The 26,867-nt window shown below is 59.9% G+C and overlaps 1 protein-coding gene across 4 annotated transcripts in view; it reads left to right on the top strand.

Annotated features, from left to right (window-relative positions):
- The window catches only part of LOC133350151 (xylosyl- and glucuronyltransferase LARGE1-like), a 125,460-nt gene extending 101,179 nt beyond the window's left edge, over nucleotides 1-24,281 (top strand). For all 4 annotated transcript variants that reach the window (XM_061564171.1, XM_061564169.1, XM_061564170.1 and 1 more), the window contains 14 exons: nucleotides 6,750-7,494; nucleotides 13,001-13,410; nucleotides 13,640-13,722; nucleotides 14,972-15,095; nucleotides 15,211-15,382; nucleotides 16,203-16,307; nucleotides 18,053-18,165; nucleotides 18,291-18,416; nucleotides 18,810-18,965; nucleotides 20,872-21,035; nucleotides 21,212-21,490; nucleotides 22,545-22,691; nucleotides 23,349-23,544; nucleotides 23,758-24,281. In XM_061564171.1, coding sequence (XP_061420155.1) covers nucleotides 7,389-7,494; nucleotides 13,001-13,410; nucleotides 13,640-13,722; nucleotides 14,972-15,095; nucleotides 15,211-15,382; nucleotides 16,203-16,307; nucleotides 18,053-18,165; nucleotides 18,291-18,416; nucleotides 18,810-18,965; nucleotides 20,872-21,035; nucleotides 21,212-21,490; nucleotides 22,545-22,691; nucleotides 23,349-23,544; nucleotides 23,758-23,955 — 2,379 coding nt within the window. In that variant the 5' untranslated portion in view covers nucleotides 6,750-7,388 and the 3' untranslated portion in view covers nucleotides 23,956-24,281. The remainder of the gene's footprint in view (nucleotides 1-6,749; nucleotides 7,495-13,000; nucleotides 13,411-13,639; nucleotides 13,723-14,971; nucleotides 15,096-15,210; nucleotides 15,383-16,202; nucleotides 16,308-18,052; nucleotides 18,166-18,290; nucleotides 18,417-18,809; nucleotides 18,966-20,871; nucleotides 21,036-21,211; nucleotides 21,491-22,544; nucleotides 22,692-23,348; nucleotides 23,545-23,757) is intronic.
- Nucleotides 24,282-26,867: the final 2,586 nt, after the last annotated feature.

Below are 26,867 nucleotides of genomic sequence, written 5' to 3'. Positions count from 1 at the left end.
TAAACAGCGAGAGATGTGATGGTTTTTGTGATTTGCGCGGTAGCGGTACGCACGCGCGAGAGCCATCATTAAACCGTCTCTGCGCCCAATTTGGTTAAATTCCAGCTCTGGGAATGACATATCGGTTTGGCAGTCGTGCGACGGACACTTCGCTCATTTGTGGAGTGGGTGGGGGGAGGTGCTGGGCCCATGTTGTGTGTGGTTCAGAGGTCACTTGAAGAAGAAGGTATCTCAGAGGTAGCTTTGTGATATCAGCTTCCGCGGGCGATTCTCTAACAACGTGGAGGTTCGTGCACTGCTCTGTGAGATTTCCCAAGGGATTCTTCATCTCATTATGACGTCGGTGAAACATGAATTTTTTTACAAAAAAGATCGTCGAATAAAAGAAACTAAATTAAAAGACAATAAAAGGAAGATGGTAAAAAAATGTCTGTGATGTTGAGGCTGCACTCTAAGCTCCAAGTTCAGGGTTCAATTACTGATCAGGGCGAGGAAAGACACGGGCTTACTAGATCTCACCATCTTTGTCCACTATCGCTTCTGTCTTCCCAGCAGTTGAAGAGCGACACTCCAGCACAGCGAGTTGGTTGGTTGAATCGCGAGTGGTGGGGTGAAGTGTTGATACATCCACCCACGCATGTCTGGCCAGCGCAGATTATTCAAAAAAAATATTCCGTCTAAGCAGAGCGCCTATCCCTCGAGCTCGCCTGCGGAGAGGCCACCCTTGCCCTTTAACCTTTTGTGAAAATCGATGACAGCATGGGGAGAGGGAGGGGGGTTACTCGACGTGCCGCGTCTGCGGTAAGAGGATCGCGCTGCCGCTGTTGCGCCGCACGCACGGGAAGGACGATGTGCGTGCACGCGCGTGTGTGTGTGCACGCGTGTGTGTGTGTGCACGCGTGTGCGTGTGTGCGTTTATACATTCGTGTGTCCGTTGGGAGTAGTGGCACAGTGGGTAACGCACTGCGCAATGAAACCCACTCACAGCCAACATCGGTGGGAGAATATCTGACCCAGTCCTGGTCCTCCTCTAGGTCGACTTTGTCATAAAAGAGCACCTGGCGCAGCGTGTAAACATCGTAATTGGGGAGCCAAATACAACGGAGCGTGGTGCTGGCCACCCAGCCCCTCGTGTGGCGTGAGTCAGCCTTAATCACTGCTCGCTGTATGACTCTTGTCCTAACAGTTTGGTGTGGATCTACAGGGGGGTGGAGTCTTTGTGTTGCGCGTTGTGCGAATTTCTTTTGCGACCCCTGCGTGCCGCACGTCCGTTAGCGAGAGAGCGGTCCTCGTGTGGTGCCGCTCAAGGCGTGGGCTGTCCACCGCGGGGTGGACACGCCGCCGCTCTTGACGCGGCAACACGGAGCGCGCGACGCCGCCTCTCGACGCGGCGATGCCGTGGTGCCTACGACCAAACCACCTGCAGTGTGGCCCGTCTCCTGCAAGCTAAACGAGCTTGAGCCTGGGTAGTGCTTGGATGGACGACCGTGCGCTCCTCCCGTGGATGTGCCACGTGGCGGGCAACAGAGGGCGGTGCGGCAAAAATCCATTCTCGTGCCAACCCAGCATGGTGAAATATGGTGAAATATGGTGAAATAACCCGCACGACCCACAGTGCAGCAGCGGAGTGGCGCGGGGGCCGCCGTGTGCGTGGCGATGGCTCTGCACTGGCCCTGCACCACGCGGCGAAGGACGCGTGCAGAAAAATAGTGTTTCCGATTTATATGCAAGCCGTATGCAAATGTTACCTTGGGGCTAATGTAGCAGATGACACAGAACAAACGAGACGGAGCGGCCAGGACGGGCGTTGCAGACGAGACGGAACAAATGAGGCCAACGGGACGAATGATCGGGCGGCTCCGACTAAACAAAACAAACAGAGTCGCGTCCTCAATTCCATCGTGACCCCGAGCTGTAAGCGCCGAGTGCGAGGGCTCGGGTGGGGAATTGATTCTCCCCGGGCCCAGCAATCCCGCGCGGTGCCGTGGTGCGCACACCCGCACCTTCAAATCCACAGGTCGCTGGTTGGATTCCATCTCGCGGAGCCAGCGGTGGAAATTCCCCCCTTCATGTTTGGGTAAAGCGTGGGAGGGCCGCGCCCAGACTGATCCGGGGCTACGAGCGGAACTTAACGTCCACCGGGACGAGCCGGGGAGGGAAGGGGGAGGTGGAGGGGGGGGTCACTTATGAGTGGGCGGTCCTCCCCACCCGCTTCATTCCGGGAGGTCAGGCTGTCCCCCTTGCATCACCTTCCCCGCCGGCTCCGTGCACCCACGTGACCGCACGTGGCGGTGCAGCCAGGAGTGCGAGACCCCCTCACGCCCCGAGAGACAAAGGCAGCGGTGGCTTTTACTGCGATGATGACTACTCGCTTGGATGAGACCGCTATTACACGGTTGTCTCATTTCCCTCCTTACGCTGCTGCCTCAAACGTCGCAGCCACGGCTTTTCACTCTTTGGGTTGGTGGTCTAGACAAGGCCAAGCGCAGCGATGCCACGTGGCGTGCGAGGCGTGATGGGCGGGCAGAGTCGCCGCTCTCAGCGGTGCCTGGAGACCCCTCGTGCGCGGTGCGCCCCGCGCCTTCTACGGTCGGCTGCCGACCTCTCGTGAAGTTGACCCCCAATCACTCAGAAATGAACACGATTTTGACTTGAGAACCGAAATACTAAATCCGTCTTTATTTGGTTTCGGATGCGTCGTACTAGCTCCACAACGATTAGTGATCGTCAGCACCTCGCTGCCGGCTGCTGCTGCTGCCGGCTGCTGCTGCTGCTGCTGCCGGCTGCTGCTGCTGCTGCTGCTGCCGGCTGCTGCTGCTGCCGGCTGCTGCTGCTGCTGCCGGCTGCTGCTGCTGCTGCCGGCTGCTGCTGCTGCTGCTGCCGGCTGCTGCTGCTGCTGCCGGCTGCTGCTGCTGCTGCTGCTGTTGCTGCTGCTGCTGCTCGGGCTGCTGCTCGGGCTGCTGCTGCTGCTGCTGCTGCTGCTGCTGTTGCTGTTGCTGCTGCTGTTGCTCGGGCTGCTGCTGCTGTTGCTGCTGTTGCTGTTGCTGCTGCTGTTGTTGCTGCTGCTACTGCTGCTGCTGCTGTTGCTGCTGCTACTGCTGCTGCTGCTGTTGCTGCTGCTACTGCTGCTGCTGCTGTTGCTGCTGCTACTGCTGCTGCTGCTGTTGCTGGTGCTGCTGTTGTTGCTGCTGCTGTTGGTGCTGTTGCTGCTGTTGCTGCTGCTGTTGTTGCTGCTGCTACTGCTGCTGCTGCTGTTGCTGCTGCTACTGCTGCTGCTGCTGTTGCTGCTGCTACTGCTGCTGTTGCTGCTGCTGCTGTTGCTGCTGCTGCCGGCTGCTGCTACTGCTGCTGCTGCTGTTGCTGCTGCTGCTGCTGCTCGGGCTGCTGCTGCTGCTGTTGCTGCTGCCGGCTGCTGCTACTGCTGCTGCTGCTGTTGCTGCTGCTGCTGCTGTTGCTCGGGCTGCTGCTGCTGCTGCTGCTGTTGCTGCTGCTGCTGCTGCCGGCTGCTGCTGCTGCTGCTGCCGGCTGCTGCTGCTGCTGCTGCCGGCTGCTGCTGCTGCTGCTCGGGCTGCACTCGTCGATTCGGCGTCGAGCGACAGGCGCAGCGTCGATTCCGCGCTGACGGTCGATCGCCTCGCTCACGATGCACGCGTCAAATCGTGCGTCTGAGAATCTATTATTTACAATAAATGCAATGACGTGGCAATGCTTTGGTAATGATATGGTAAATTATATGCTCATGTAACATTCACTTTAACAGAGCGAAGTGCTCTACAAGCGACCCGGTAACAACGAGACAATTTAATTGATTCTTGATTGGATGGCAGCCCTGAATCATGGCAATTGAATAAGCTGGCTTAAGGGAGGAAGGGGGAAGGGTGGGGTGGTGTTGAATAATTAATACTGCAGGCGTATGCACCTAAACACACACACAGTGTACGTTACAGTTCCCACGTCATTCGAAAGAGAACGCAAATTGTGCGACTGCACACGTGAGAAATCACCACGCCGCAAATTACTCGGTTGAGATGGACACAGCAATTGTCGCCCCCTGCCGCAATAACCTGGCAGGACCCTCTTCAAAAATAGCCATGAGACTGCGCGAATCTTTCCTGAGTAAAACAAGCGGAATAGCTGTTACAATAATCACAGCGGCGTGACCCTCCACCCAGAGTAGCGATTGTTTAGGGGGTCACGACCCCTGGCGAGGCCGGCGGTGAACGACCGCGGGCCTCGTGCACCGCGGGTTCCGTTCGCTCGTTCGTTCTCACGCCGGCCCAGGCAGAGGGAAGGAACCGATGGCGCCCGCAGGCCCCCACGTCCAGCCACAACCCCCTCCGTGCAAAACTCACCACTATCACTCACCACCACCCACAGGGCCACACGTCCAGCCACACCCCCCTCCGTGCAAAACTCACCACTATCACTCACCACCACCCACAGGCCCACACGTCCAGCCACACCCCCCTCCGTGCAAAACTCACCACTATCACTCACCACCACCCACAGGCCCACACGTCCAGCCACACCCCCCTCCGTGCAAAACTCACCACTATCACTCACCACCACCCACAGGCCCACACGTCCAGCCACACCCCCCTCCGTGCAAAACTCACCACTATCACTCACCACCACCCACAGGCCCACACGCCCAGCCACACCCCCCTCCGTGCAAAACTCCACGAGTGGAAACGACTGTCGCAGCAGCAGAGCCTCGGAGGTGACGGCGTCGCGACTGGGCTGCCGCGCCTGGAACTGAATTCACCTCCCGGGATTAAATTAGCGGCGACAGCAGCAGGGAGCAGTGGTGCGAGGTGGCGGGGGGGGGGGAGCAGGTTGAAGAGGATAGAGGGGGGTGGGTCGGAGAGGAGGGGGTGGATGAAGGTGGAGGAGGGGGTGGAGTACGCGCAGAGTGAGTGCAGCGTGCAGCTTGGAGCTTGCAGCGTGCAGTGTGCGTCTCCCTCATCGAGTCCCCCCCCACCCTCATCACGAGTCAACACGTGCCCCCCCCCCCATCGTCACAAGTAAAATTGTATGCAAATTATATGCTAATATTTGTATAGAGTCGGTACGTGTCCTGGCTGTCCCAGGATCCTCTCTGGTGGAGGAGGTAGCTTTTACCATTTATTCTTAGGGCATTAAAGATCTCGGATGTTGTCTGTGGCAAAGATAATAGTGGCAAAGAGACAGAAGAGTGATCGACCTCTCGCGTCCATGAGTTTACAGGGGGCTCCCCCTCGTCTGGTGTGGTGGGTTATTGTGACTGTCGCCATGACGTGCCCAGTGTTGTGTAATATCGGAGGAGGCCACGCGGACTGGGTGCGTGGACTCCCATTGTCTAATTCGTGCCGCTGCCGCCACCCGTAGTCCCTAATCCCTCCGGGGTGTCACGACGCCGCCGCCCGCAGCCCCGCGTCGTCTCGGACGGAGCGGCGAGCGGAGCGAGGGGGCGCCCCCGGCAGATCGCCTCGCACTGTCGGGTGAGGGGCAGGAGGCCGTGGGGTGGCGGGCTGCGTGGGGGTCGTGAGTTACGCGCCCCCAGGGGCCGTAAACATCGCAGCCCCGCATGCGTCAGGGGCGGCGCCACGTAATTTACGCGACAATTACAAACGATAATTTAGCCGTTCATAACCCACACCTCTGCCGCTTGGGGTATTGGTGCAGCTCCCTAGTTTTGCCATTAGCTTGTAATTTATCGCACGCCGGGATGGGTGAGCCGCCGGTGTCCGCGGTCGTGGCGGCGCTGAGACGAGAGGGCGGTGGTTGTGGTGCGGGTGGTCCGAAATTGGGCGAGCCCGCCCCGTGAGTTCAGGCGAGAGTGCGTGATGGACGACTTGCCCGGGGCTCCCGTAGCCCTCCCGCCCTCCCGCCCGCCCGCTCACCCCACAGGGGAAAACCACCGATCCCGTGCGGGGGCGCGGCGTGCGCTGTGGATAAGGCCCCGCGCCCTCGCTGCACCCGCCGGTCGCCGTGCTCAATCTACCCCGGCCGGCGTGTGACCCGCTCGGTGAAGCATCAGGAACGAGCAGCGGGCGCGGTGCAGCGGGCGCGGTGCAGCAGGCGCGGTGCAGCGGTGCGGAGAAGCGACGGTGCGTTTATTTCCACTGCGAGACGGGGTCGCTCCACGAGGGGAGCACGTGGATTGCGTGTACATTAGGTCTTCAATGCGTAATATTAAACGTATCAAAAATAAAATTGCAGCACCACCATTCTTGCGGAGATGAGCAGCAAAGCAGCACCCCCCCCCCGCACCCCATTCCCAGATGTGCCCCCAAGTGGGCGTCTACAGCAACAACCAGCGTCGTTTGCAACCATCGTGAGCGACGGTCAATCCACTGCTGGATGAAGGCCTCCCCGCATCGTTGCCATTCCCCACCGTACCGTGATGCCGCACCCTGCGGAAAATGAGCCGATGTTGGGTTCCCGCTCAGCAGGAGATGATGGGGCGGTGTGGCGATGATCGGCGGGGCGATGGGGCGGTGTGGCGATGATCGGGGGGGCGATGGGGCGATGGGGCGGTGTGACGATGGCGGCTTCTGGTGTGCCGAGTCGGCACGGCGTCCATTGTTGCTGACAACTGTTGTGCACCATTAGGAGGGTTTGTGCACGATCAGAACAAAGTGTGCTCAGTTTTGTTGAACTTAATCAGTTGTGAACATTGTTCGATAATTCGGTTTTCTTTAAATGTACTTATTTTAATTGAATGATTCTGAGTAATTTGCTAATCGTGTTGTTTCTCTCTCCTTCAGGGCCGTGGTCGCCGATGCAGGTTTAATGACGCGACCGTCGGATGGCAGAACATCGCTGTGAACACCACCGCTCCCATCGCTCGCACGGTGGCTCCATCTCCATCACCTGACTCCCATCGCCACCGGCACGCCGCCGCAGCCACCTCGCCTGACTACCGCACCGTAACGGCGACTCCGCAGGAAGCGGCCAACTGCCGTCGTCGCTGGCATCACCGTGACGCTGGAGTGTCGACATTGTTCGGCCGAAAAACATGAAGACAAACTCGGCACACATCACCTGAGCACGACGGATCAAATCGGCCCAATCGGCCTGGGTCACTCTCTCAACTCCACACTCACCTCTCAGTCACCCCGACACTCGCCACCATCCCCACTGCCTCCCTCGCTCAAGCTGATGCGTACCCAAGAGAAGTGAACGGCACCGTCCACCACCTCCCCGACATCATCGCGACCGCTCGCACCCCTTCACGACCGCCCTCGCTCACTCGCGCTCGGTCTTCCTCAGCATCGCTCACCCCCCCGCCCGTTCCCCACGCTCGCGTCCGGCGCAGAGATGGAGCCGAGCAGCGGGCCGCACGGGCCCCGGGGCCCGATCTGATCCACGCGTCTCCACAGCCCGGCCTGCTCGCCACCCCCACCATGCTTGGCCTGTGCCGCCGGCGGGCCCGCATCCTGCTCGCCACGGCAACGCTCCTCTTCGTGCCCATGGTCACGTGGCTCTACCTCTTCACAGGCAGCTTTGAAGGTTTGTGAGGAGGAGGAGGAGGAGGCCCCCCTCCCTCTCCTTTCTTGCTCCCTTCACCACCGCACCTTTCCTGAACTTTGCACTCGTTTCGGATGTTTGTGTTGTTGTAACGTTCTCATCTGACCCTCCTGGACATCTTTGAGAAAGAGCTTTATAGCTCATCGGATTCCTCCAGTCTAAATCAATATTGTGATTCTGACACCTCAACTAAACCACCACGGGACAGCTCTCCCACGCTTCTCAGGGATGTGCTGCGTGTCGTTTGGCAAGATGTCTGACGTTTCGCTCCATGTGCTGGAGCTCCTTCAGGAACTGAAACGAGAGGCCCACCTCCCACAGATCCATCCATTGAGTACGTCCGCAAAAATCTGTCAAAACTCGACCTCCTTCCCCCCCCCTCCTCCCTGTACGCACGCGGACTTTTTACACCCCCCCCCCACCTGCGTACGTACGCCTGGCGCACCCCCACCCCTGAATCCTATAGAACGGCCGATATTTAATCCACGCAGAAACGATCAAGGATGAATAATATTAACGTGTTTAAGCAAACAGATAGTCCACTGCCGGCTGCATTGAAGTATTAAGTCGCGTACCTTGGCCACTGATGTTGCTGAGCTGCGTGATTGCTGCAGTCAGGGGCATGTGGCACACGAGCGACACGTCTCCCACAGTCCCACTTCTCCCGGCAGGACTTGTTGTCTGACAGCTGACGACACTGAACTGTGGCTCATGTGAAGGCCAATGTAGACAAATTATTATTGAGGCTTCACCCCCCCCCCGTTTTCTATGCGTACAATGTCAGTAGACCCCCCATACGCAAGTGTATGCATTTGGGTTAACCTCTAGCCTTCCCCCGTCCATGCGTACGTACTCAATGAATAGCCCCTAAGCATTGCCGGCTGCTGCTGTGGCTGCTGCTGCTGTTACCGGATCATGATGCTGATTGGCCAAGCTACATCAGACAGCTGAGCCAATGTCAAGCAGCAGCAGTAGCTGCAGCTGCAGCAGCAGCTACTGCTGCTGTTTGACATTGGCTCAGCTGCAGCAGCAGCCCGCAACACTCTCCTGACCAAGCTCCCAGGACTTCAGACATCGTGCCGATATTTTGGCGACAGTTCCCGGAGGAGACTCTCCGCGTGACTCTCTCCGTGCCGCGTGGCGCTCGCAGCACCGCCGCTCTCCGCGGGGCCTTAATCAGCGGGCTGCTAATGCTCCGCACACTCTGCCAATTAAGCACCGCTCGCACAATGCAATCTCCCTGAGTGGAACGGGAACCAGACTGCCGTGGTAATTCCCTCTCGAGCAGCCCGCGCGGAGGCGGACGGGCGGGGATAGGTTGTCGCCGTCGGCCCGGAGCCAGGCCTCGGCGCGCGGTGATTAGCACGAAGCGCAATCACGTTCGATCGCCTCCCTCGCTCTCTCTCGAGGCGAGATAAGTGCGGAGGTTATTATCGGTCGGGAGAGGAGCTCACGAGACAGAGGGCCGCAGGGTTCGGCACCGGCGCTGTCGGCAGGGTCTGCCGTGCCGATCGTGGGCCCCTCGCCTCCGGTGTTCACCCGGCAGACGTACGGGGCCGTTGTTCGTAAACCGTGCACGCCACACTCGGACTTTACTGCCCATAGAGTTCTTCATCTTCACCATGGTCGTCAATCCTTCCTGATCAGGACTACGATCCTCCCGCTCCTGTCGTCAAACTGCCTTGTCTAGTTAAGCATGGGCTGTCCTGGTCACCTCGTTCATTCATTTCATTTGATGCAAGCACTGGACTTCTAATTAACAAATGGATTAATATATTATCACAACCTCACGTCATGGTCTCATGTCCACGGCAAGTCATTCATTGTCACCAGCTGGATTCACAACTTACATTGATGTAGAGCTGCTATTCAAGTCATATCCATTCGGCAGATGAAGAAGATTGGATGAAACCAGTGACACTCCTTTGTGGGTTTCTTGTTCTAGAGAGACTGGAACCATAGTAATATGGAACATCCACTGCAAATTCTACAATTGTGGATGCATTTCGGACGCTTGAAGCACGTGGGTGCCATCGTGAAGGGGCTTGTTTCCTTGGGAACAGCATGTCCATTGGTCAGGCCCGTGATTCGGATAGAAATAACTTGTCCACCTTTCTCGATAAGAGAGAGAAATGCTCGTGTAACATCGCGGTCTGTCGGACGTACTCGCACTGAATGTTGTGTCCTCGCTGCGATAGTGGTGATGGTGCATTCAGCTTCAAGTCTGGGTCAAACCGTTGACTTATTCCCAATTATCTTAAAAATGGACAGGCCGCAGGCAGTCGATGGTGTAGTGTGGATGGCTCGGCCTTCGTGCAAGGCCCAAGGCATCCATACAGTAGCTCCCCCACCCACCCCTGCTGGAGGCTGCGTTTGAGGCTTCCCATCGCGAGAGGAGCGAGGGCCTTGGTGTCAGCGACCGTTGTCCTGCGGCGCAGGGCGGTGAGCCTCGAAACGGAGCCCTCGTCCTCCGCAACCTCGGACCAAGCCCCGCCGCTTTCACTCCAACGCAGACATCCGAGCGCTTTTAAGGAATGTTAGAACGGTGGCTGAGCTGCAGGGAACGAATTCCATGTTTTAGATGATTTAAACGCACACCTTGAACGTTCGTGACGAAGCTGAGTGGCCGATTTTAAATCTGAAAACGTGGGGCGCCGGTTAAGATAAGGGGCTCAAATTTCAAAGTGCTGTGATTTTGTTCCCACTTCTGAGAGCACGAGTTATTTTAGTCTTGCGACCCATTTACATCTCAATACACGGCTCCCCGGCGGGCGGCGATACACCCGGAGCGCCACCCGCTCCTTCTGCTGCGGAGAGATAATAATTCTCATTTGTTAGAAGCAATGCGAAGGCGACGCGCGCGCTCTCTCGCGCTCTGCTCGCGCATTCGAGCGGCGCGGAGGGGGCGACGTGAAGCCGGCGCGCGGCCCCCGTGACGGGCACCGCTCCTCGCGCCCCCTTCGGGACCGCCCGGGGCCCTCGTCCACTCCCCGTTATCGTGCCGTGACGCCGACAGACTCCCCCGACCTCACCGGGTGGCGGGCGCGATTGGGGACAATCGGGGATTAAGGAGCGCGCGAACCGTGGCTGTCGCACGACCGCCTGCCAGCGCGGCCCGCGGAGGTGTTGCGCGCTGATTGCCTCTATTCATCCTCCACGGTACGGGGGTGGGCGTAGGCGGGGGGGGGGGGGCGCCGTCGGCAAAGCGGGGGCTTAATCCACTCCGGCCACGCGCCCCGACGCCGCGGTGCCAGCGCCGGCCCGCTGGCCCGTGGCAGCCTGGGGAGTGCTCTCGCGTCTACGCCAACGAACGCTCGTTTGTAGAATTTTGAGCGACCTCTGCATGGGCTGGGAATTCTAAAACATTCGTCGATAACACAGCAGCAGTAAAATGAAAAACATGCACAACAGTCGACGTTCCGTGGAATGACCCTTCCTCTCCTACTAAATATCCATATCATGTATGTACGTTGAACTTACTCCGCACCATACGAAGTCAACATCTTCCAACGCAGTATCTCACGCAATATTTAGAGGATTCTGGATGGAGCGTGGTGGTGACGGTCGGAGCAGTGGTGGTGATGGCAGCAGTGGAGGAGGAGGGCCCACGCCAGTAGCTGTGGCACTCTAGTCGGCCGCGCGCGGCGCTGCCATTTAGCAGCGCTCACTCACACAGTGTGGAGCAGGGAGCGTGGAGCGGGGTGTGTGGAGGGTGGAGCGTGGAGTGTGGAGCGGGGAGCGGGGAACGTGGAGCAGGGAGCGTGGAGCAGGGAGCGTGGAGCAGGGTGCACAGCTGGGGCTGTTCTGGCTACTTCGCATTAATTGTGTTCATTAACAGAATCGTGTTTCCACTGCTCAAAACCACAGCAGACGAATGAGAAGAGAGTGTCGACATTGCTATCCGATGAGCTCGGGGTTTCTTTCAGCACAGGTCAAAGGTGCATTGGGAATTGGCGAGCGATTCTGGCGCGTGCCGAGCTCGCCGCGCGTGCAGGGATCGATTTGAACCGACGGGTGAACCGGCGCATCACCGCTGCGCGCACCCGACAGGCGACGCCGACTCTTGCCTCCGGTCGTTAACGAAGGGAAATCAGATCAACCAAGAGAGCGGCGCCGTAAATAACGAGCGAACGAAACTGGGAGGGAGTCTCGGGGGCGGGGGAGGGTTAGGATTGGGCCACCTGTCCTGGCTGTCCCCGGATCGCCCTCCTTGTTGTCGTAACCGTCTCCTCGCGCAACCCGTGGGGCGCAGTCTGGGGCATGGATACCGTGCAGGAGAACTGATCGGATGCACGTGGGGAAGGTTGCCTGCATAACAAAACTAACGAGTGCACGTCGTAAAAACCGTGGCTTATGAACAACGCGTACACGAGAGGGGCGTGGACAATTAGTAACCTGGGTTGTGATTGCTCAGGGACCGGTGCTCTTGATTGAAGGGGGCGCTATACCATACAAGTGGAGAACAACGGCGTTATGTTTCCTTGGGTACGAGTCCCGATTGTTGTGAGTCACATCCCGGCGTTTTGGTGGCTGAAGCGGTGGCTGGTTCGCTACCTTGCAGGTCGGCCGCTCCAGCGGCACCGGCCTCGCTCCGGCGTCCCTCGCTACCCGGGACATGCCGAGCGCGAGCGAGGGAGATGCTTTACGAGCGCTCGTAAAGAACGCGCAAATAAATAGAGGACATTTATGGCCCAGCGTGAAGCGCTGCGACACTTTCATAGCTTCCGGGGGATTTTCTAAACGAAGGCGACGATGGATGCTCCACTGCTCGGACCGCGATCGTGGAAATTGAGATTCCTCATCTATTGTTTGTGGTGATCATTGCATTGGGACTCACTGTTGTGTATGGTCACCACCATTGAGCATTGTCTAACGATGATGAATGCCGTGAACCGCCGCTCCGGGATCGCGATCGCAGATGCGGGGGCGGCGCGGTGAACGAACGGAGCTCGCTCGAGCTGCCGCCGCCTCGGGTGTTTGTTGTTCAGGAGGCGCCGCGAGAGGCTCCGCCACTGCCTAATGAGCAGAAGCAGAGGGACGTCAGGATGGGCGCTGTGCGCGAGAGCTGCAGCAGAGGCGCGGCTTTCACCGTGGCGCGCGGAGCGGACGCAGAGTCGAGGGCTCCGTGATGCGATCGTCGGCTCTCTCCACGTACAGAACGATGTCGCACATCCACCTCGACTGCCCATACCCGCGCCTCTTCATAGATCCGCCCATGTGTCAGTCCCCAGGGAGACGGATGTGCGATGTTGTGCTGTCCGCTATCTTCCCGTATGCAAAAATGTATCTTCCCCAAGCTAACATCCCAAACCAGGACCCTCTTCAGAATAAGCCTTAAGGCTCGGTTTTAATTGTACGATCGAATCATAATAATTTGCGGATCCTGCAAAGTCTCGCCGAGTCTGCAGACTGTGTCTGCGTGTGGCGTGAACGAAGACGGCTCGCCAACGTCTCCTCGGCGTCCCCTTGTCGTCTGCCTCGCGCACAGGTGGGGCCCTGGCCTGGGCCCAGTCCAGCGTCCTGCAGCACGCCGGCAATCCCCGTGCGGCGCAGGTGGCGCAGGGGGGGACGGGCACGGGCCTCCTGGGCGCTCCGGGGGGGGGCCCGTCCCCCGCGGTGGGAGGAGGCGCCGACGGCGAGAGCCCCGGCGGCTCGGGAGGGGGTCGGCACCGCGGCAGCGGGCGGGCGCTGGAGCTGTGGGCGCGCGAGGTGGAGGAGGAGAACCGGCAGCTGCGCCGCAAACTCGGGCTGGGCGCCGGCGGCAGCAACCGAACCCGCTTCTCCCCCCGCTCGTCGTCGTCCGGCGAGGACGCGGCCAAAGCCGGGACGGGCGCCGGGGGCGGCGCGGCGGGCAACCGCAGCGAGTGCGCGAAGCACCCGGCCGTGCAGAAGTGCGAGGTGAGCCGAGTCCCGGGGCGGCGCCGTGGGATGGCGACCCGGTCGGGGCGCATCGCCGGGGTGGTGCGGCGCGTGTGTGCGGGTATCGTTTTGCGTGAACGTTGCCCGCACGCTGAGAGGGCGGAGGGACCCGGGGATGATGCCGCCCGTGATGCACCACTCCACCACCGCCGCCCTCTCACCGCACTCCTCCCCTGCCACTTCCTCCACTATCCCCCTCGCCCCGCAGGTGATCCACATCGCCATCGTGTGCGCCGGCCACAACGCGAGCCGAGACGTCGTCACCCTCGTCAAGTCCATCCTCTTCCACCGGTCAGGCCCCACCACGCCGCACCCCACGCCGCACCGCACCGCATCGCACCACGGCGCACAGACGCTTGCCGAACAAAAGCCTGCCGTGCAATATATTTAGCATCATCAAGAGCAGCCAGTGTCTATCCACTGCTGGATGAAGGCTCCCCCACGCCACCACTACCGATCTCACCGCTCCTTCTCCACGGCTGGCGTCCTGTGGGACGCATTCTCCGCCCGGGCCGCCGTGCGAGTGCTCGGCGGGGGGGCGTTCCAGGCGATTCGGTGGCGAGCGGCGTGGAACGTGAGAGCGCAAAATTAAAACGATTGGCTAATGGGTGGCGACACACGGAGGGGAGGGGCTCGTGTGGGTTCGCGGTCGCCCGCACCCCCCGCCCCCCCGCACCCCCCGCCCCCCCGCACCCCCCGCCCCCCCGCGCCAACGCGGCTCGGCAAGGAGTGAGCGGAACGATTATGAAGCTCGTGTCGCGCACGCTCACGCGTAAACGTGAACGTGTGCGCCATTTACGAGTGCCGCCGCCTCCTTAATGAACACGAATTAAGATGCTTGTGGAGGTGCGATCGCGCTCAAATGTAAATCCAGATCGTATCACCTTGCGCAAATTGCTTCTTGTCGCATTATTAATTTCCTCTGCAGCTGTCTTAATATACGGAGACTGGTCTGGTGCCCGCTGTAGGCAGGCGCGTGATGTCTAAAACATGCAACACTTCCTGTGAGCACAAGTCCTGAGCCTCAACCCTTCAGTTCTTTCGAGTTGGTTTCCTCGACAAGGCCGAGAGCAATGTGCACGTCACGTGACGTACACGCAATCTCCTTGTGCGAGCTGCTGTCGCGCGTCACCCAGAGATGACCCCGCTTGTTGGGGTCATGGGCTCACGCGCTCCTCTCCTTCAGCCACTCGCTCAGAGGCTGCCCCTGCCGTCCACTGTTCTACGTGGGGCACCTTTCCGCACGTGCGTGTGTCCAATATCTGAACTGGTCCAGCCTTAAATGGGGCAGGCATGGTGCTGGCCACTCACCCCCTCGTGTGTCATGCCTGACTTCATAGGTGCTCGCGAACAGCACTTGCCCCAACACCCTGTGTGGGCTACACGAAGATTCTTAGTCTTGTGTGAGTGTATGTGCACGTGTGCTGCCTGTGTGCATGTACGTCCGGTGCCTACGTGCGTATGGCTGCGTGTGCGGCCTCTGGGCATTAACGTAGGCGTGTGTTCGTGCGTGCGTGCCTGCGCATGTGCACGTGTGCAGGAGGAATCCTCTGCATTTCCACTTCATCGTGGACCACACGGCTCAGCACATCCTCAGCACGCTCTTCAAGATGTGGATGGTGCCATCACTCCGCATCGACTTCTACGGGGCCGACGAGCTCAAGGTTGCTGCGCAGTCACAGCAGCCACAGCAACGCAGAAGCCGCTGCAATGCAGCAGCTGTGCGTGCGCACGTGTGTTCGACCGTGCATACGTGTGTGTGCATGCGTGCGTATGCAGTCTGAGGTGTCGTGGATCCCCAATAAGCACTACTCGGGTATCTACGGCCTGATGAAGCTGGTGCTCACGCAGGCCCTGCCGCCCTCGCTCGAGAAGATCATCGTCCTCGACACCGACATCACCTTCGCCACCGACATCGCCGAACTCTGGGCCATCTTCCACAAGTTCAAAGGTCAGCCTTTCGTTGCCCTCCCGATGACATACGACCCCCATAGCACGAACCACCCATGAAAATCGTGAGAGAGACAGAGACAGAGATGGAGAGACGGGGAGAATTAATTAGCAGCGTTGACGTATTATCCCGGTGATTGCGGGCCATGCTTCATCCCAAAGAGCGGTCAGTTTTTGACCCCGAACCTTTCGCTAAAATTGGATCTTGGAATGCGGTCATTGGAGCAATCGATCGCACGCGAAGGTCTGCGGCTCGCTCCCGCGGCTCGGCACCGCATCGGGCGAGCGAGCGGAGGCGCAGGAGCACACGGCTCTCCGCCCTCTCCCCCAACCTCCCTGCCGTTGTCGTCACTGTCACGTGGACGGCAGACGGATTCTCATGGACTGCTCCTTCATTGCTCCGGGCATAATAATTAGCATAACGAGCGTTAGTCTGAGCGCATTGTGCTCCCGCGTGTGCGTGTCTTTGTCTTGAGTTTAAGTGTCCGTGTGTGTCTGCACATCTGCGTGTGTATTTGTATACGTCTGTGAATGTATACATATGTCTCTGTGTGTACCGATATGTGTAAGTGTATGCGTGTACAGGTCCGTCTGTCTGCGCGGAGAGCTCTTGGGTAGTGATCATCACAGCTGTGCTCACCACCGGTGGTAATTGGTATGTGAACCTCACCTGGGGTGCCAGGTGAGGTTCACATACCAATTACTTTAATGGGCAGCCTGAACAGGCGCTCTCAAACAGCCCAGGTCCCCGGCGGCCCGCGCACCGACTCCGCGAGTGACCCTTACCCTTGCGTGGCCCCCACGGGGCGCACGCCGTGCAGGTCAGCAGGTGATTGGGCTGGTGGAGAATCAGAGCGACTGGTACCTGGGCAACCTGTGGAAGAATCACAAGCCCTGGCCAGCACTGGGGCGAGGCTTCAACACAGGTAACAACAACGCAGCTCACCTGTGACGTGCACTGCTCACCTGTGAGATACACAGCTCATACCGTGCCAGTTGGAGTGATGACACAAATGTAACAAACCCTGGAAAGAGCGAGAGGCACTCATTTGGAGATGGACAGAGGACCGTGTGGAACAAACAACAAAGGCAAACTCGAGACTCTGAGTGGGCATGGGCAGGACGTGTCACTAGAGGGGATGTGGCTGGTTGCCTCCCTCAGCTAAAACGAAAAACACGCATTGTAACTGGTTATTGGCCAAAAAATAACAGGAGCCTCTATGCCAGTCTTAAGACTCTGAGGCTTTCCTGAATGAACAAGAATTGTAATGCAAGAAGAGAGACAACCCAAAACAGTCAGGGATTAATTTCTCGCTCAATATTTTATTTTCTAGATCACGAGCAGGCTTAGGAACTAGAGCAGGCCTAGGCACTGGAGCAGGCCTAGGATCAGGCGCGCATAGGCGAGAGACTCGGCCTCAATCAATTGGCAAAGCCAGTGCCAATTCTTTTCTGAGTCGCTGACCCAAACCAGCCCAGCTAAAATGAATCCCCGGGAACAGCGGCTGCCTGGAGAGGGGAAGCAGCGCCACTGCAGTAATCCGGCAGACGGAGCCGCGGGCACCGAGCTCAGGGCCGCGGTGTTTCCTCGCCACTCCCCCCTCTCCGGAAGGGCACAGCGGTGCGCCTTGGGACGAGGCAAAGGGAGACAGAGTGGAAATCGCAGGCCATTCATATGGCGCGACGAGAGGACGCTATCACCGCGGGCACGGACACGTCCTTGGTGATGCCATTGGATGTAGTTGTTAGTGAATCACGGAGTGGGGCTTGCGTTTGTGTGTGCATGCGTGTGTGTGTGTGCATGTCACGTGGGCCGTGTAGATGGAAATGGGGGAGGGGCGGGCGAGGTGGAGAAGGGGGGGGCCGTCAAATTATTCCAGCCGGTGCGCTCAGCTCCCGTGACCCCGCGCGCCATTCCGGCAGAGATTTCCAGGAGAGACGGATGACCACATTAGCAATGGCGTGGTTTGATTTATCCCCGCTCCTACCACCACGAGCTCCCAATCAAGCCTCTCGTTAACAGGCGCCGCCATCTCTCACCTGAGACTAATTAACTCTTTAAACAGAGCGCCCACGTGGCGGAACATCGGAGGGGAAGGGCAGGGGAACGGCCTCTGCCGTCAAGCTTCCGTAATTGTCTCCAGCGTCGGAGGACCGAGTGAAAGAAACCAAATGGGGTGATCATTATTTTATTTCACTGTATATTTCCCGCAGCGCAGCTCCCGTTTCAGAGAACCGGTCCCTGGAACTGGATATCACAGAGCTACTTCTGAGTTCCCATCAAGTGACTCCTTATCCACACTAAGGTGTGGCGCCCTCCCACCCGCCTCGCTGCAGAGAAATATTGGTCGCATGACCATCAAGTCGATTCTCATAACTCGCTCCACGTGATACCCTGGTTCAATCGCAGGCAGCGGTTGTAACCGGGAGCAGAACCCGAGGTGTCAACGTTGCCGGCTCGGTGCCTCCAACCCCCGAGACGCCCAATGGCGCCTCACAGGAGGTCGTTTATTTGCCACGCGGCAGGAAACAGAGCCATCGCTTAACCGTGCCCGGCTTAAACAAGGTTCCGCTCTTGTACTGGTAACAACGTAGAGAGTGTTTAAGTGAGGAGATAGCGGTGTTCGTACAAAGGTGGCGGCGGTGTGTGCCCTACGTGTGGCGCTGCCAGGCGTGATCCTGCTGCTGTTTGAGCGGCTGCGTCAGATGAAGTGGGATCAGATGTGGAGACTCACGGCGGAGCGCGAGCTCATGGGCATGCTGTCCACGTCGCTCGCCGACCAGGTGAGGTGCCGCTCACGCCACACAGCGCACGCCGCGCTTGCCACACCACCCGCGCCGAGCGAACGCCGCAGCTGTCTCTCTGAGCAGTCTTCGTCTCACCGCGCGCGCGCGTGTCCCCACGTCAGGACATCTTCAACGCGGTGATCAAGCAGAACCCAGTGCTCGTGCACCAGCTGCCCTGCTTCTGGAACGTGCAGCTCTCGGACCACACGCGCTCTGAGCAGTGCTACAAGGAGGTGTCGGACCTCAAGGTGACGCACGCACGCGCACGCACGTACTCACCTGCACATGACACACACGTGCGCGCATAGACACGCACACAAGCGCACGTACGCACACACACGCAGATACAAACACGCACAAAAATAAAAAAAGATCCTCTGTTTAGCCTGAACAGACTGTTGGGGCAAGTGCTGTTAGCAAGCAGCTATGCAGGACACGCAAGGGGGTGGGTGGCCAGCACCACACCAGGTCGCCCTTGTCTGTCGACTGGTAATGTTTACACACCACACCAGGTACTCATTTGGGGCTGAGTAGACCTAGCGGAGTCTCCAAACCGATTCAGATATTCACCGCTGGTGTTTTCCCCAAGAAGGGGAAGATGATGATTGTTGATGATGACAACGGCAACGATAATGGTGCAGGTGATTCACTGGAACTCGCCCAAGAAGCTGCGAGTGAAGAACAAGCACGTCGAGTTCTTCCGCAACCTCTACCTCACCTTCCTCGAGTACGACGGCAACCTCCTGCGCCGGGAGCTCTTCGGCTGCGCCAGCGACGGCGACGCCGAGAGCGAAGCGGTAAGCCGCGGGGTCACGGTGGGGTCGCGGCCTGCCTCGGGGTCACGGTGGGGTCCCCGCCGCGCGGTCACAGTGGGGTCCCCGCCTCGGGGTCACGGTGGGGTCCCCGCCTCGGGGTCACGGTGGGGTCGCGGCCTGCCCTGCGGACTCGGCTGTGAGCGTGAATGTGGTCGAGCGTGGTGGGAGTTACGGGTGGGGTGAGAATGATGAGTGTACGGATGAGCATGGTGTGTGTAGGTATGGGTGTGTGTGTTGTGTGACAATGGCGAGCGTGGTGTGTAAGCGTGGTGGTTGAGTGTGGTGGGTGAGCACGGTGAGTGTGGTGGGTGAGTGTGGTGGTTGAGCGTGGTGGGTGAGCGTGGTGGGTGAGCGTGTGAGCTTGGTGGTTGAGTGTGGTGGGTGAGCATGGTGAGCATGGTGATTGTGGTGGGTGAGCGTGGTGGTTGAGCGTAGTGGGTGAGCGTGGTGGGTGAGTGTGGTGGGTGAGCATGGTGAGCGTGGTGGGTGAGCATGGTGGGTGTGCATGGTGAGCATGGTGGGTGAGTGTGGTGGTTGAGCGTGGTGGTTGAGCGTGGTGGGTGAGCATGGTGAGCATGGTGGTTGGGCGTGGTGGTTGAGCGTGGTGGGTGAGCGTGGTGAGCGTGGTGGGTGAGCGAGTGTCGCCCACGCCACTCCGCTCGACTGTCTCTTCTGACAAAGGCGCAGGTGGCGTCCTCAGCCTGCACCTTTGACTACGCATAACATCAACCGCACAAAGGCGGCACCATCACGGAACGCAAGCGCGGCCCTCATTACCACTTTAAAGTGCTACTGACGACTAAAGAACCCTTTGCAAAAAAATTACGTTTCAGACATTTAAATGTAAATCTCACCGTTATTTAAACGCGCCGGGGAAACACTCCAATTAGGGCGCGTGCCCTGGATTTGTCTACACGGAGCGCGCTTTCATGTCCAGCTCGCGCGAAGCAATCGCCCGCCCGTCCACGCGGTGCCTTCAAAGCCTCGCTCGCCCACTCGCCAACCAATCATCCAGCTGCCCCCTCGCTCGCACACCGCTCGCCCACCCGCTCGCCGACCAGTTTCACACATTCACCATGAATGGTCAGTCAATTGAGCTGTCGGTAGTGGTGCTGATGATGGTGGTGCTCAGGGCCGTGGTGGTTGTAGTGGTTGTGGCACTTGGGTCTGTTATGGTGGTTGTTGTTGGTAGTAGAGCTCTGGGGTGTAGTGGTGGCTTTTTGGTGGACACGAGGTTATGGAGACGTTGGTTCACGAGTGAAGACCCCCCCCCCTCCACCTCGTGTCTCCGCTCACTCAACCGGCGAGTCTCAACATTGCCGCCCGATCCCATTCCCTGCTAACGCCGTGTTCAACACGACAGGGGACATGTTGAACATTGGTCCTTCTTCACAGCAGAGAGGAGGGTCATCGCTCGAAACATCGCCCATTGTCTTCCTCTCCTTCAGTGCCACCGAGTTGTTGCCGAATGAGTTGGGATCGTGGTTTTAGTGCACCACTGCCAATGCAGCGTCGCACGCTATCGCAATGAGATCGGTGCCCAGCAAATGAGTCGTGTTTGACGACAAATTCCTCCAACGGCCAGTGGCTCGTCTCACTTGGGGCGGGGGATGGGGGGGGCCCTGCTCAGGGGCACGTGACCCAGGGTCCTGTGGCTCAGGGGAGGCCCGCGTGCAAGCCGGGTGCAGGGTCGCTCGCCTCTCGTTCAGTTCCCCTTTACTAAATGCTCGTAAAGAGCTCATTATCTTCATTACGCTTATTTGATATTTTACTGTGTAACTATTTTGGATTTGTGCGCGTGTGCGCGTGATGATTTGTGTGTTGATGTGCGTGCTGATGTGCGTGTGCATGCTGATGTGCGTGTTGATGTGCGTGTGTGTGCGAGCAGCTGCAGAAGAAGCTCTCTGAGCTGGACGAGGACGACCTGTGCTACGACTTCCGGCGCGAGCGCCTCACGGTGCACCGCACGCACCTCTACTTCCTGCACCACGAATACGTGCCCAGCGCTGACGGCACCGACGTCACGCTCGTCGCGCAGCTCTCCATGGATCGGTGAGCGCGCCGCTCCACCGCACTCGCCACCGCGCTCACCGCTGCGCTCACCTCCGAGCTCACCGCCGCGCTCACCGCCGCGCTCACCGCCGCGCTCACCTCCGAGCTCACCGCCGCGCTCACCGCCGTGCACACCGCCGTGCACACCGCCGCACTCGCCACCACGCGATGTGCAGGCTGCAGATGCTGGAGACGATTTGCCGCCACTGGGAGGGCCCCATCAGCCTGGCGCTCTACATGTCGGACGGCGAGGCGCAGCACTTCCTGCGCTACGCGCAGGCCTCCGAGATTCTGTCACGCCGCGACAACATCGGCTACCACGTGGTGTACAAGGAGGGCCAGTTCTACCCGGTGAACCTCCTGCGCAACGTGGCCATGGGCCAGGTGAACACGCCCTACGTCTTCCTCTCCGACATCGACTTCATCCCCATGGATGGCCTCTACGACTACATTCGGTGCGTGCGCCTCCCCCCCCCCACTCGACCCCTCCCCCACCACCCACCAAACCAATAACACAACCGCCATTTGCCACTGAGTGACGGTGACGTCGCCACGGCGCCTGTGCTAGGCCAGGTGCACTTTGAAACCAGGCCATGAGATGACTGGTAGATGCACCAGCTGTGCCCCCTACAGTGCCAACTTGCTGCATTTTATCCACCCATCACTCCACTAATTGTTGTGAGCAATGCTCCTCTGCCCTCCGTTGTTGTTGGAGGGTGACTACCTCCAACTGCTCAGTAGTGTCCTTCACGAGCTTCCTCCATCGAGGATGATCTTGACACTGCGTGTACCAGTCGTGGTTGACCAATAGGGAGCCATCCCTCAACCGCACCCGGGCATCCATCAGCCTCCCACCAGATGGAAATTCCTCCGGTACAGCCATGGAAAGCTTCTCGAACTACTTAGTCAAAGATTATGTTAAATCATGTGGGAGCCACAGGACATCCCTGTCACACCCCAAGGTGAACAGGGAATGGGTCCGACTCCTGGCCACGTAGCTTTACCCAGACCTGCTTGCCATCATGAAGGCCCAAAATGATTGTGAACAGAGAGTCAGGGACTCTGAAAGCACGAAGAGCTGCCCACAGCCCTGGCCTGTTGATAGTACCATAGGCCTTGACGAGGTCAATAAAGCAGAGATGCAGGTCTTGGTGCAGTTCCCTACACTCACACAATCACGCACGCAGCCTCTTTCCCACACGCGCGCGCACTCACGCACCCACACACACACGCACGCGCACTCACGCATTTGAGACTCGTTTTTGCCCACTTCATAACAGGACATTTTAATAACACGATGCTGATTTTATTAACGAGATGTTAATTTTGATGAAGCGATGCTAGAGCATGAAACGAGATGCTAATTTTAAGAACAGACAATAAAGTTGCTCGCAAAGCGGTGACCGGGCGCGCCCGACCCCATGACCATGTGACCCTGTGACCCAGTGACCATGCGATCATGTGACCGTGACCCTGTGACCCCTTGACCCCATCACCATGCGACCCCAGGAGGTCGATCCAGCAGCTGGACATGGCAAGCAGCAAGAAGGCGCTGATCGTGCCGGCGTTCGAGACGCTGCGTTACCGCTTCTCCTTCCCCAAGTCCAAGGCGGAGCTACTCTCCATGCTCGATATGGGCACTCTTTACACCTTCCGGTGCGTGCGGTGCGCGCATGACGGCGCCAAGGTTGCATTTCACGACACTTAAAATTTAGTTAGCACCAACGCCGCACCAACGCTGCACCAACGCCGCACCAACGCCGCGGCGGAGGCACGGTTTGCGCCGTCCATGTCTCCCGGCGCACCACTGATGAATGCGAATGCCTTTCCCAACAAATGAGCTGCGGATAACGTCTCCATCTTGATTATCTCTCCCCGCGGGGCCAGACAAATGAATACCCCTCGTCCCAGCTTCCTACGCCGTACTGATAGGGTCCACGTCCCTCCCTCCAGGCCTCCCGCTCCTCCCCTTAATCACCCACGCGGCCATGTCGTCGTGAACTTAAGGGGCGATTCGCGGGCCAAGCGCTCACATTTGTTTTCGGGCAACGATCATTCGATGTTCGTGAGGGGGGGGCGAGGGGGCACGCGGTCACGGCGCCGCGGCAACCACATGCTGGAGGCGGGCGCCGGCGAGGAGACGATCCGTGGCGCTGCCCCCGACCCTTCTCCTAGAGCCATCCCAGTCCTCGCACACGGCACGAACCTGCCACACGTGTTCTGGTTTGGCCAGGACGGTTCTGGTGGTTCCACAAAGTTCCCCCCACCCCACAAAGCATTTGCGAGACTTTGCGGTGGTGCGCGACGGCGCAGGTACCACGTGTGGACTCGGGGCCACGCACCCACCAACTACGCACGCTGGCGCACGGCCACCACGCCGTACCGCGTCGAGTGGGAGGCCGACTTCGAGCCGTACGTGGTGGTGCGCAGCGACTGCCCCGAGTATGACCGCCGCTTCGTGGGCTTCGGCTGGAACAAGGTGGCGCACGTCATGGAGCTCGACGCGCAGGTGCGGTGGTGGGGGGCGGGGGGGCAGCGAGCACCGCGCGGCACAACGCGGCCCTACAAACGCACACGGCCGCCACTTGCCGCACGTTCGATTGAGAACAAGAGACACGGACCGTCCTGCCGTAGCCGTGCCCTCTAACCCCCGATGCCTTCCGACCCCGCGCGCCCTCTGACCCTGTGCATCCTGCGACCCCGCGCCCCCCCCGCCTGGCAGGAGTACGAGTTTGTTGTGCTGCCCAACGCGTTCATGATCCACATGCCGCACGCGCCCAGCTTCGACATCGCCAAGTTCCGCTCGAGCCAGCAGTACCGTGCATGCCTCAAGACGCTCAAGGAGGAGTTCCAGCAGGACATGTCACGCAAGTACGGCTACGCCGCCCTCAAGTACCTCACCGCCGAGAAGAACAGCTAGGAGGAGCGTGCCGTGCAGCGCCGGCGCCCGTGGCAACCGCGTCCACGGTAACGAGGCCCGCACCCGTCATCCCCGCCGCTCGGCCACGGTGATTTCAAAGCGGCCGGCGGATTTCCCGGCCGCGAAGCCGGGAGCGTCGTCGGCGTTCAACGGGGGCGGTGAGCGGCACCGTCAGCCACTCGGCCTGGCCGGCGCGCAGCCGGTGCCCAGCGCGAGACCCCCGGTGGTTCCAGCGCGAGACCCCCGGTGGTTCCAGCGCGAGACCCCCGGTGGTTCCAGCGCGAGACCCCCGGTGGTTCCAGCGCGAGACCCCCGGTGGTTCCAGCGCGAGACCCCCGGTGGTTCCAGCGCGAGACCCCCGGTGGTTCCAGCGCGAGACCCCCGGTGGTTCCAGCGCGAGACCCCCGGTGGTTCCAGCGCGAGACCCCCGGTGGTTCCAGCGCGAGACCCCCGGTGGTTCCAGCGCGAGACCCCCGGTGGTTCCAGCGCGAGACCCCCGGTGGTTCCAGCGCGAGACCCCCGGTGGTTCCAGCGCGAGACCCCCGGTGGTTCCAGCGCGAGACCCCCGGTGGTTCCAGCGCGAGACCCCCGGTGGTTCCAGCGCGAGACCCCCGGTGGTTCCAGCGCGAGACCCCCGGTGGTTCCAGCGCGAGACCCCTTGCCGCGTAACGACCGGAGGCGTGGGCGACGCTGCAGTTGGAATAACCGGGCCGCACGCTGCGCGCCGTCACCACGGCCTCCTCCCACTCCTCACGCGTCTCGGCAACGTCTGGTCCAAGTTGACTCTGCCAAGCGAGCGGCATGCCTGCTTGTGATTGGCTGCAAGAAATGTTCCTGCCCCCCCCACCCCACCAACTCGGCTCTCTGGGGGCCACCGCCCGAGCCGCGGCGACAGAGGAGCAGTGCCCCTCGTCTCGAGACGGAGCAAGAGGCGTCGCAGGCGTCCCTGCGACGCCGAATACTTGACCCGTGTGGGGGGCACGGCCCCCCGCCCCTGACTTTGGACACTGGAGTTGTATGCGCCCCCCTCCCCCCAGTGTGCGTGATGTCCTTGCTGTTACTTTTACATCCTCGAGCTTCTGCTGAGTGACGCCACGGCACCTACTACTGGCCACCGTTGTGGCTCTTGTGTGTGTGTGTACATACGTGCGGTACGTGTGTGTGCGTTCTTGTGTGTGTACTTACACGTGCGCGCGTGTGTGTACGTGTGTGTGTGTGTGATCGCGTGCGTGTGTGAACACGTGCGTTTGTGATCGCGTGCGTGTGTGAACACGTGCGTGTGTGATCGCGTGCGTGTGTGAACACGTGCGTGTGTGATCGCGTACGTATGTGATCGCGTGCGTGTGTGAACACGTGCGTGTGTTCAGCTGCTGTTGTGACGTGTAAGTTGCGTGGCCGCGAGCGGCTCGCGGTGTCAGTGACGATCCGGCGCGAATTCACGCGACACGGAAACGCGACCGCATCCCGACGTGCTGACCAGCGGAACCCACTCGCCACCACGACTGTCACTACCACCGCCCCCACCATCGCCTCCACCACCACCATCACCACCACCATCACCACCACCATCACCACCACAGCCAACACCACCGCCACCCAAAACTCTCGCCGCAGCACGGATCGACCTCCGGTGAGGAGCGCCGAGTGCTTTTTGTTTTGCTTGCGCGTCCCCCTCGTGGCTCGCACCACGCGAGTGTTTCGTGTTCTCGCGTCGAGCCTCGAGTGGCGATGTGGAACCGGGAGGGAGTGGGGGAGCGTCGGGGTCGCTCCGCTCGTGCCGAGCGTCGGCATTAAAGTCGATCGCGGTGGAGACGGAGACAGGAGGGTGGGTAGGGGGAGAAGTGCGGTCACGACGAGACACGGAGAGGGGAGCGAGGAGCATGCGCCGGCACTGGCCGAACTGGCACTTGCGCGGTGAGGATGAAGATGAGGGGTTCCTGGCCGGCGCTCTTTGCGCTGCCAAAACAAAACACGGAGAAGCTACCTCGTGCGCGCGACGACTTGACATGACCTGGGAGCGACTGGAACACACCCGTGACGGGAGTCGTCATCGGTGCGGTGGCCGCGCCGCGCCCCCCCCCCCCCCCCGGAGCGGCGCCTGCTGCCGAAACCCTCGCCGCGGCGAGTCGCCACGGCACGGGCGAGGGAGGTGAGTCCCCCCCCCCTCGCGCGTCGTCACCGGTTCATCACCGGTTCATCACCGCCCTTGCGATTCCATTAATCGTCGCACTTTGGAGGTCGCGACGATTACATTTGTGTTTATTTTGTGAAGCCGCCGCGAAACAGAAACGAGGGGGAGAGACGGCGGCACGGCGTCGTTTGTCGTACGCACAAGTTGCGCTCGCTTCGTCGCCCTGGGTGAAACGTCGACTGCAGACTCTGTTATTTCGAGATCGTTTGCATTAACCGTGAATCTCGACGTGAACGCAGGAGAGGGTCGGTTCGGTTCGACTCACGGGGTGTCGCGACCCTCGGAGGCCGCTCGGCGCGACGTAGCACCGTTGACTCGAGACTCGCGTTCCAATTGTCTGCCCCTCCCACGCCGTAGCGATTTGATGAATTGTCGTCGCGGATCAAAGCCGCGACTCGAGGGCACCGGGGGATGTCGCTGCTACGGCAGCAGCAGCACGGTGCGCGTAAACTAGCGGCGGGTCTCTCGCGAGTGGCAGCGCGGCCGCTTGTCCAGTGAGGCCGGGCCCCGGTGTCGATGCGGCCCGCGCCGCCATCCGTGCCGGTGTGGGAACAGCGGAACCTCCGATTAGCACGGCTAGCAAGATCGGCTACGTACGGTGCGAAAGAAGTTCAACATAATACTCGCCGGCGGGAAGCCTCCGGTTCGGGCCGTTAGCGGCGGAGCTGTCGAGCACGCAGGCGGTGCAACTGCGAATGAGGCTTAGGCGCCAGGCTACAAA

This window comes from Lethenteron reissneri, chromosome 33 (assembly GCF_015708825.2).
Source record: "Lethenteron reissneri isolate LAM-NWPU_2019-01 chromosome 33, ASM1570882v1, whole genome shotgun sequence".
Taxonomy (NCBI): Eukaryota; Metazoa; Chordata; class Hyperoartia; order Petromyzontiformes; family Petromyzontidae; genus Lethenteron; species Lethenteron reissneri.
Note: the sequence above shows the minus strand (reverse complement) of the source record. Positions and strands in the feature narration are given on the sequence as shown.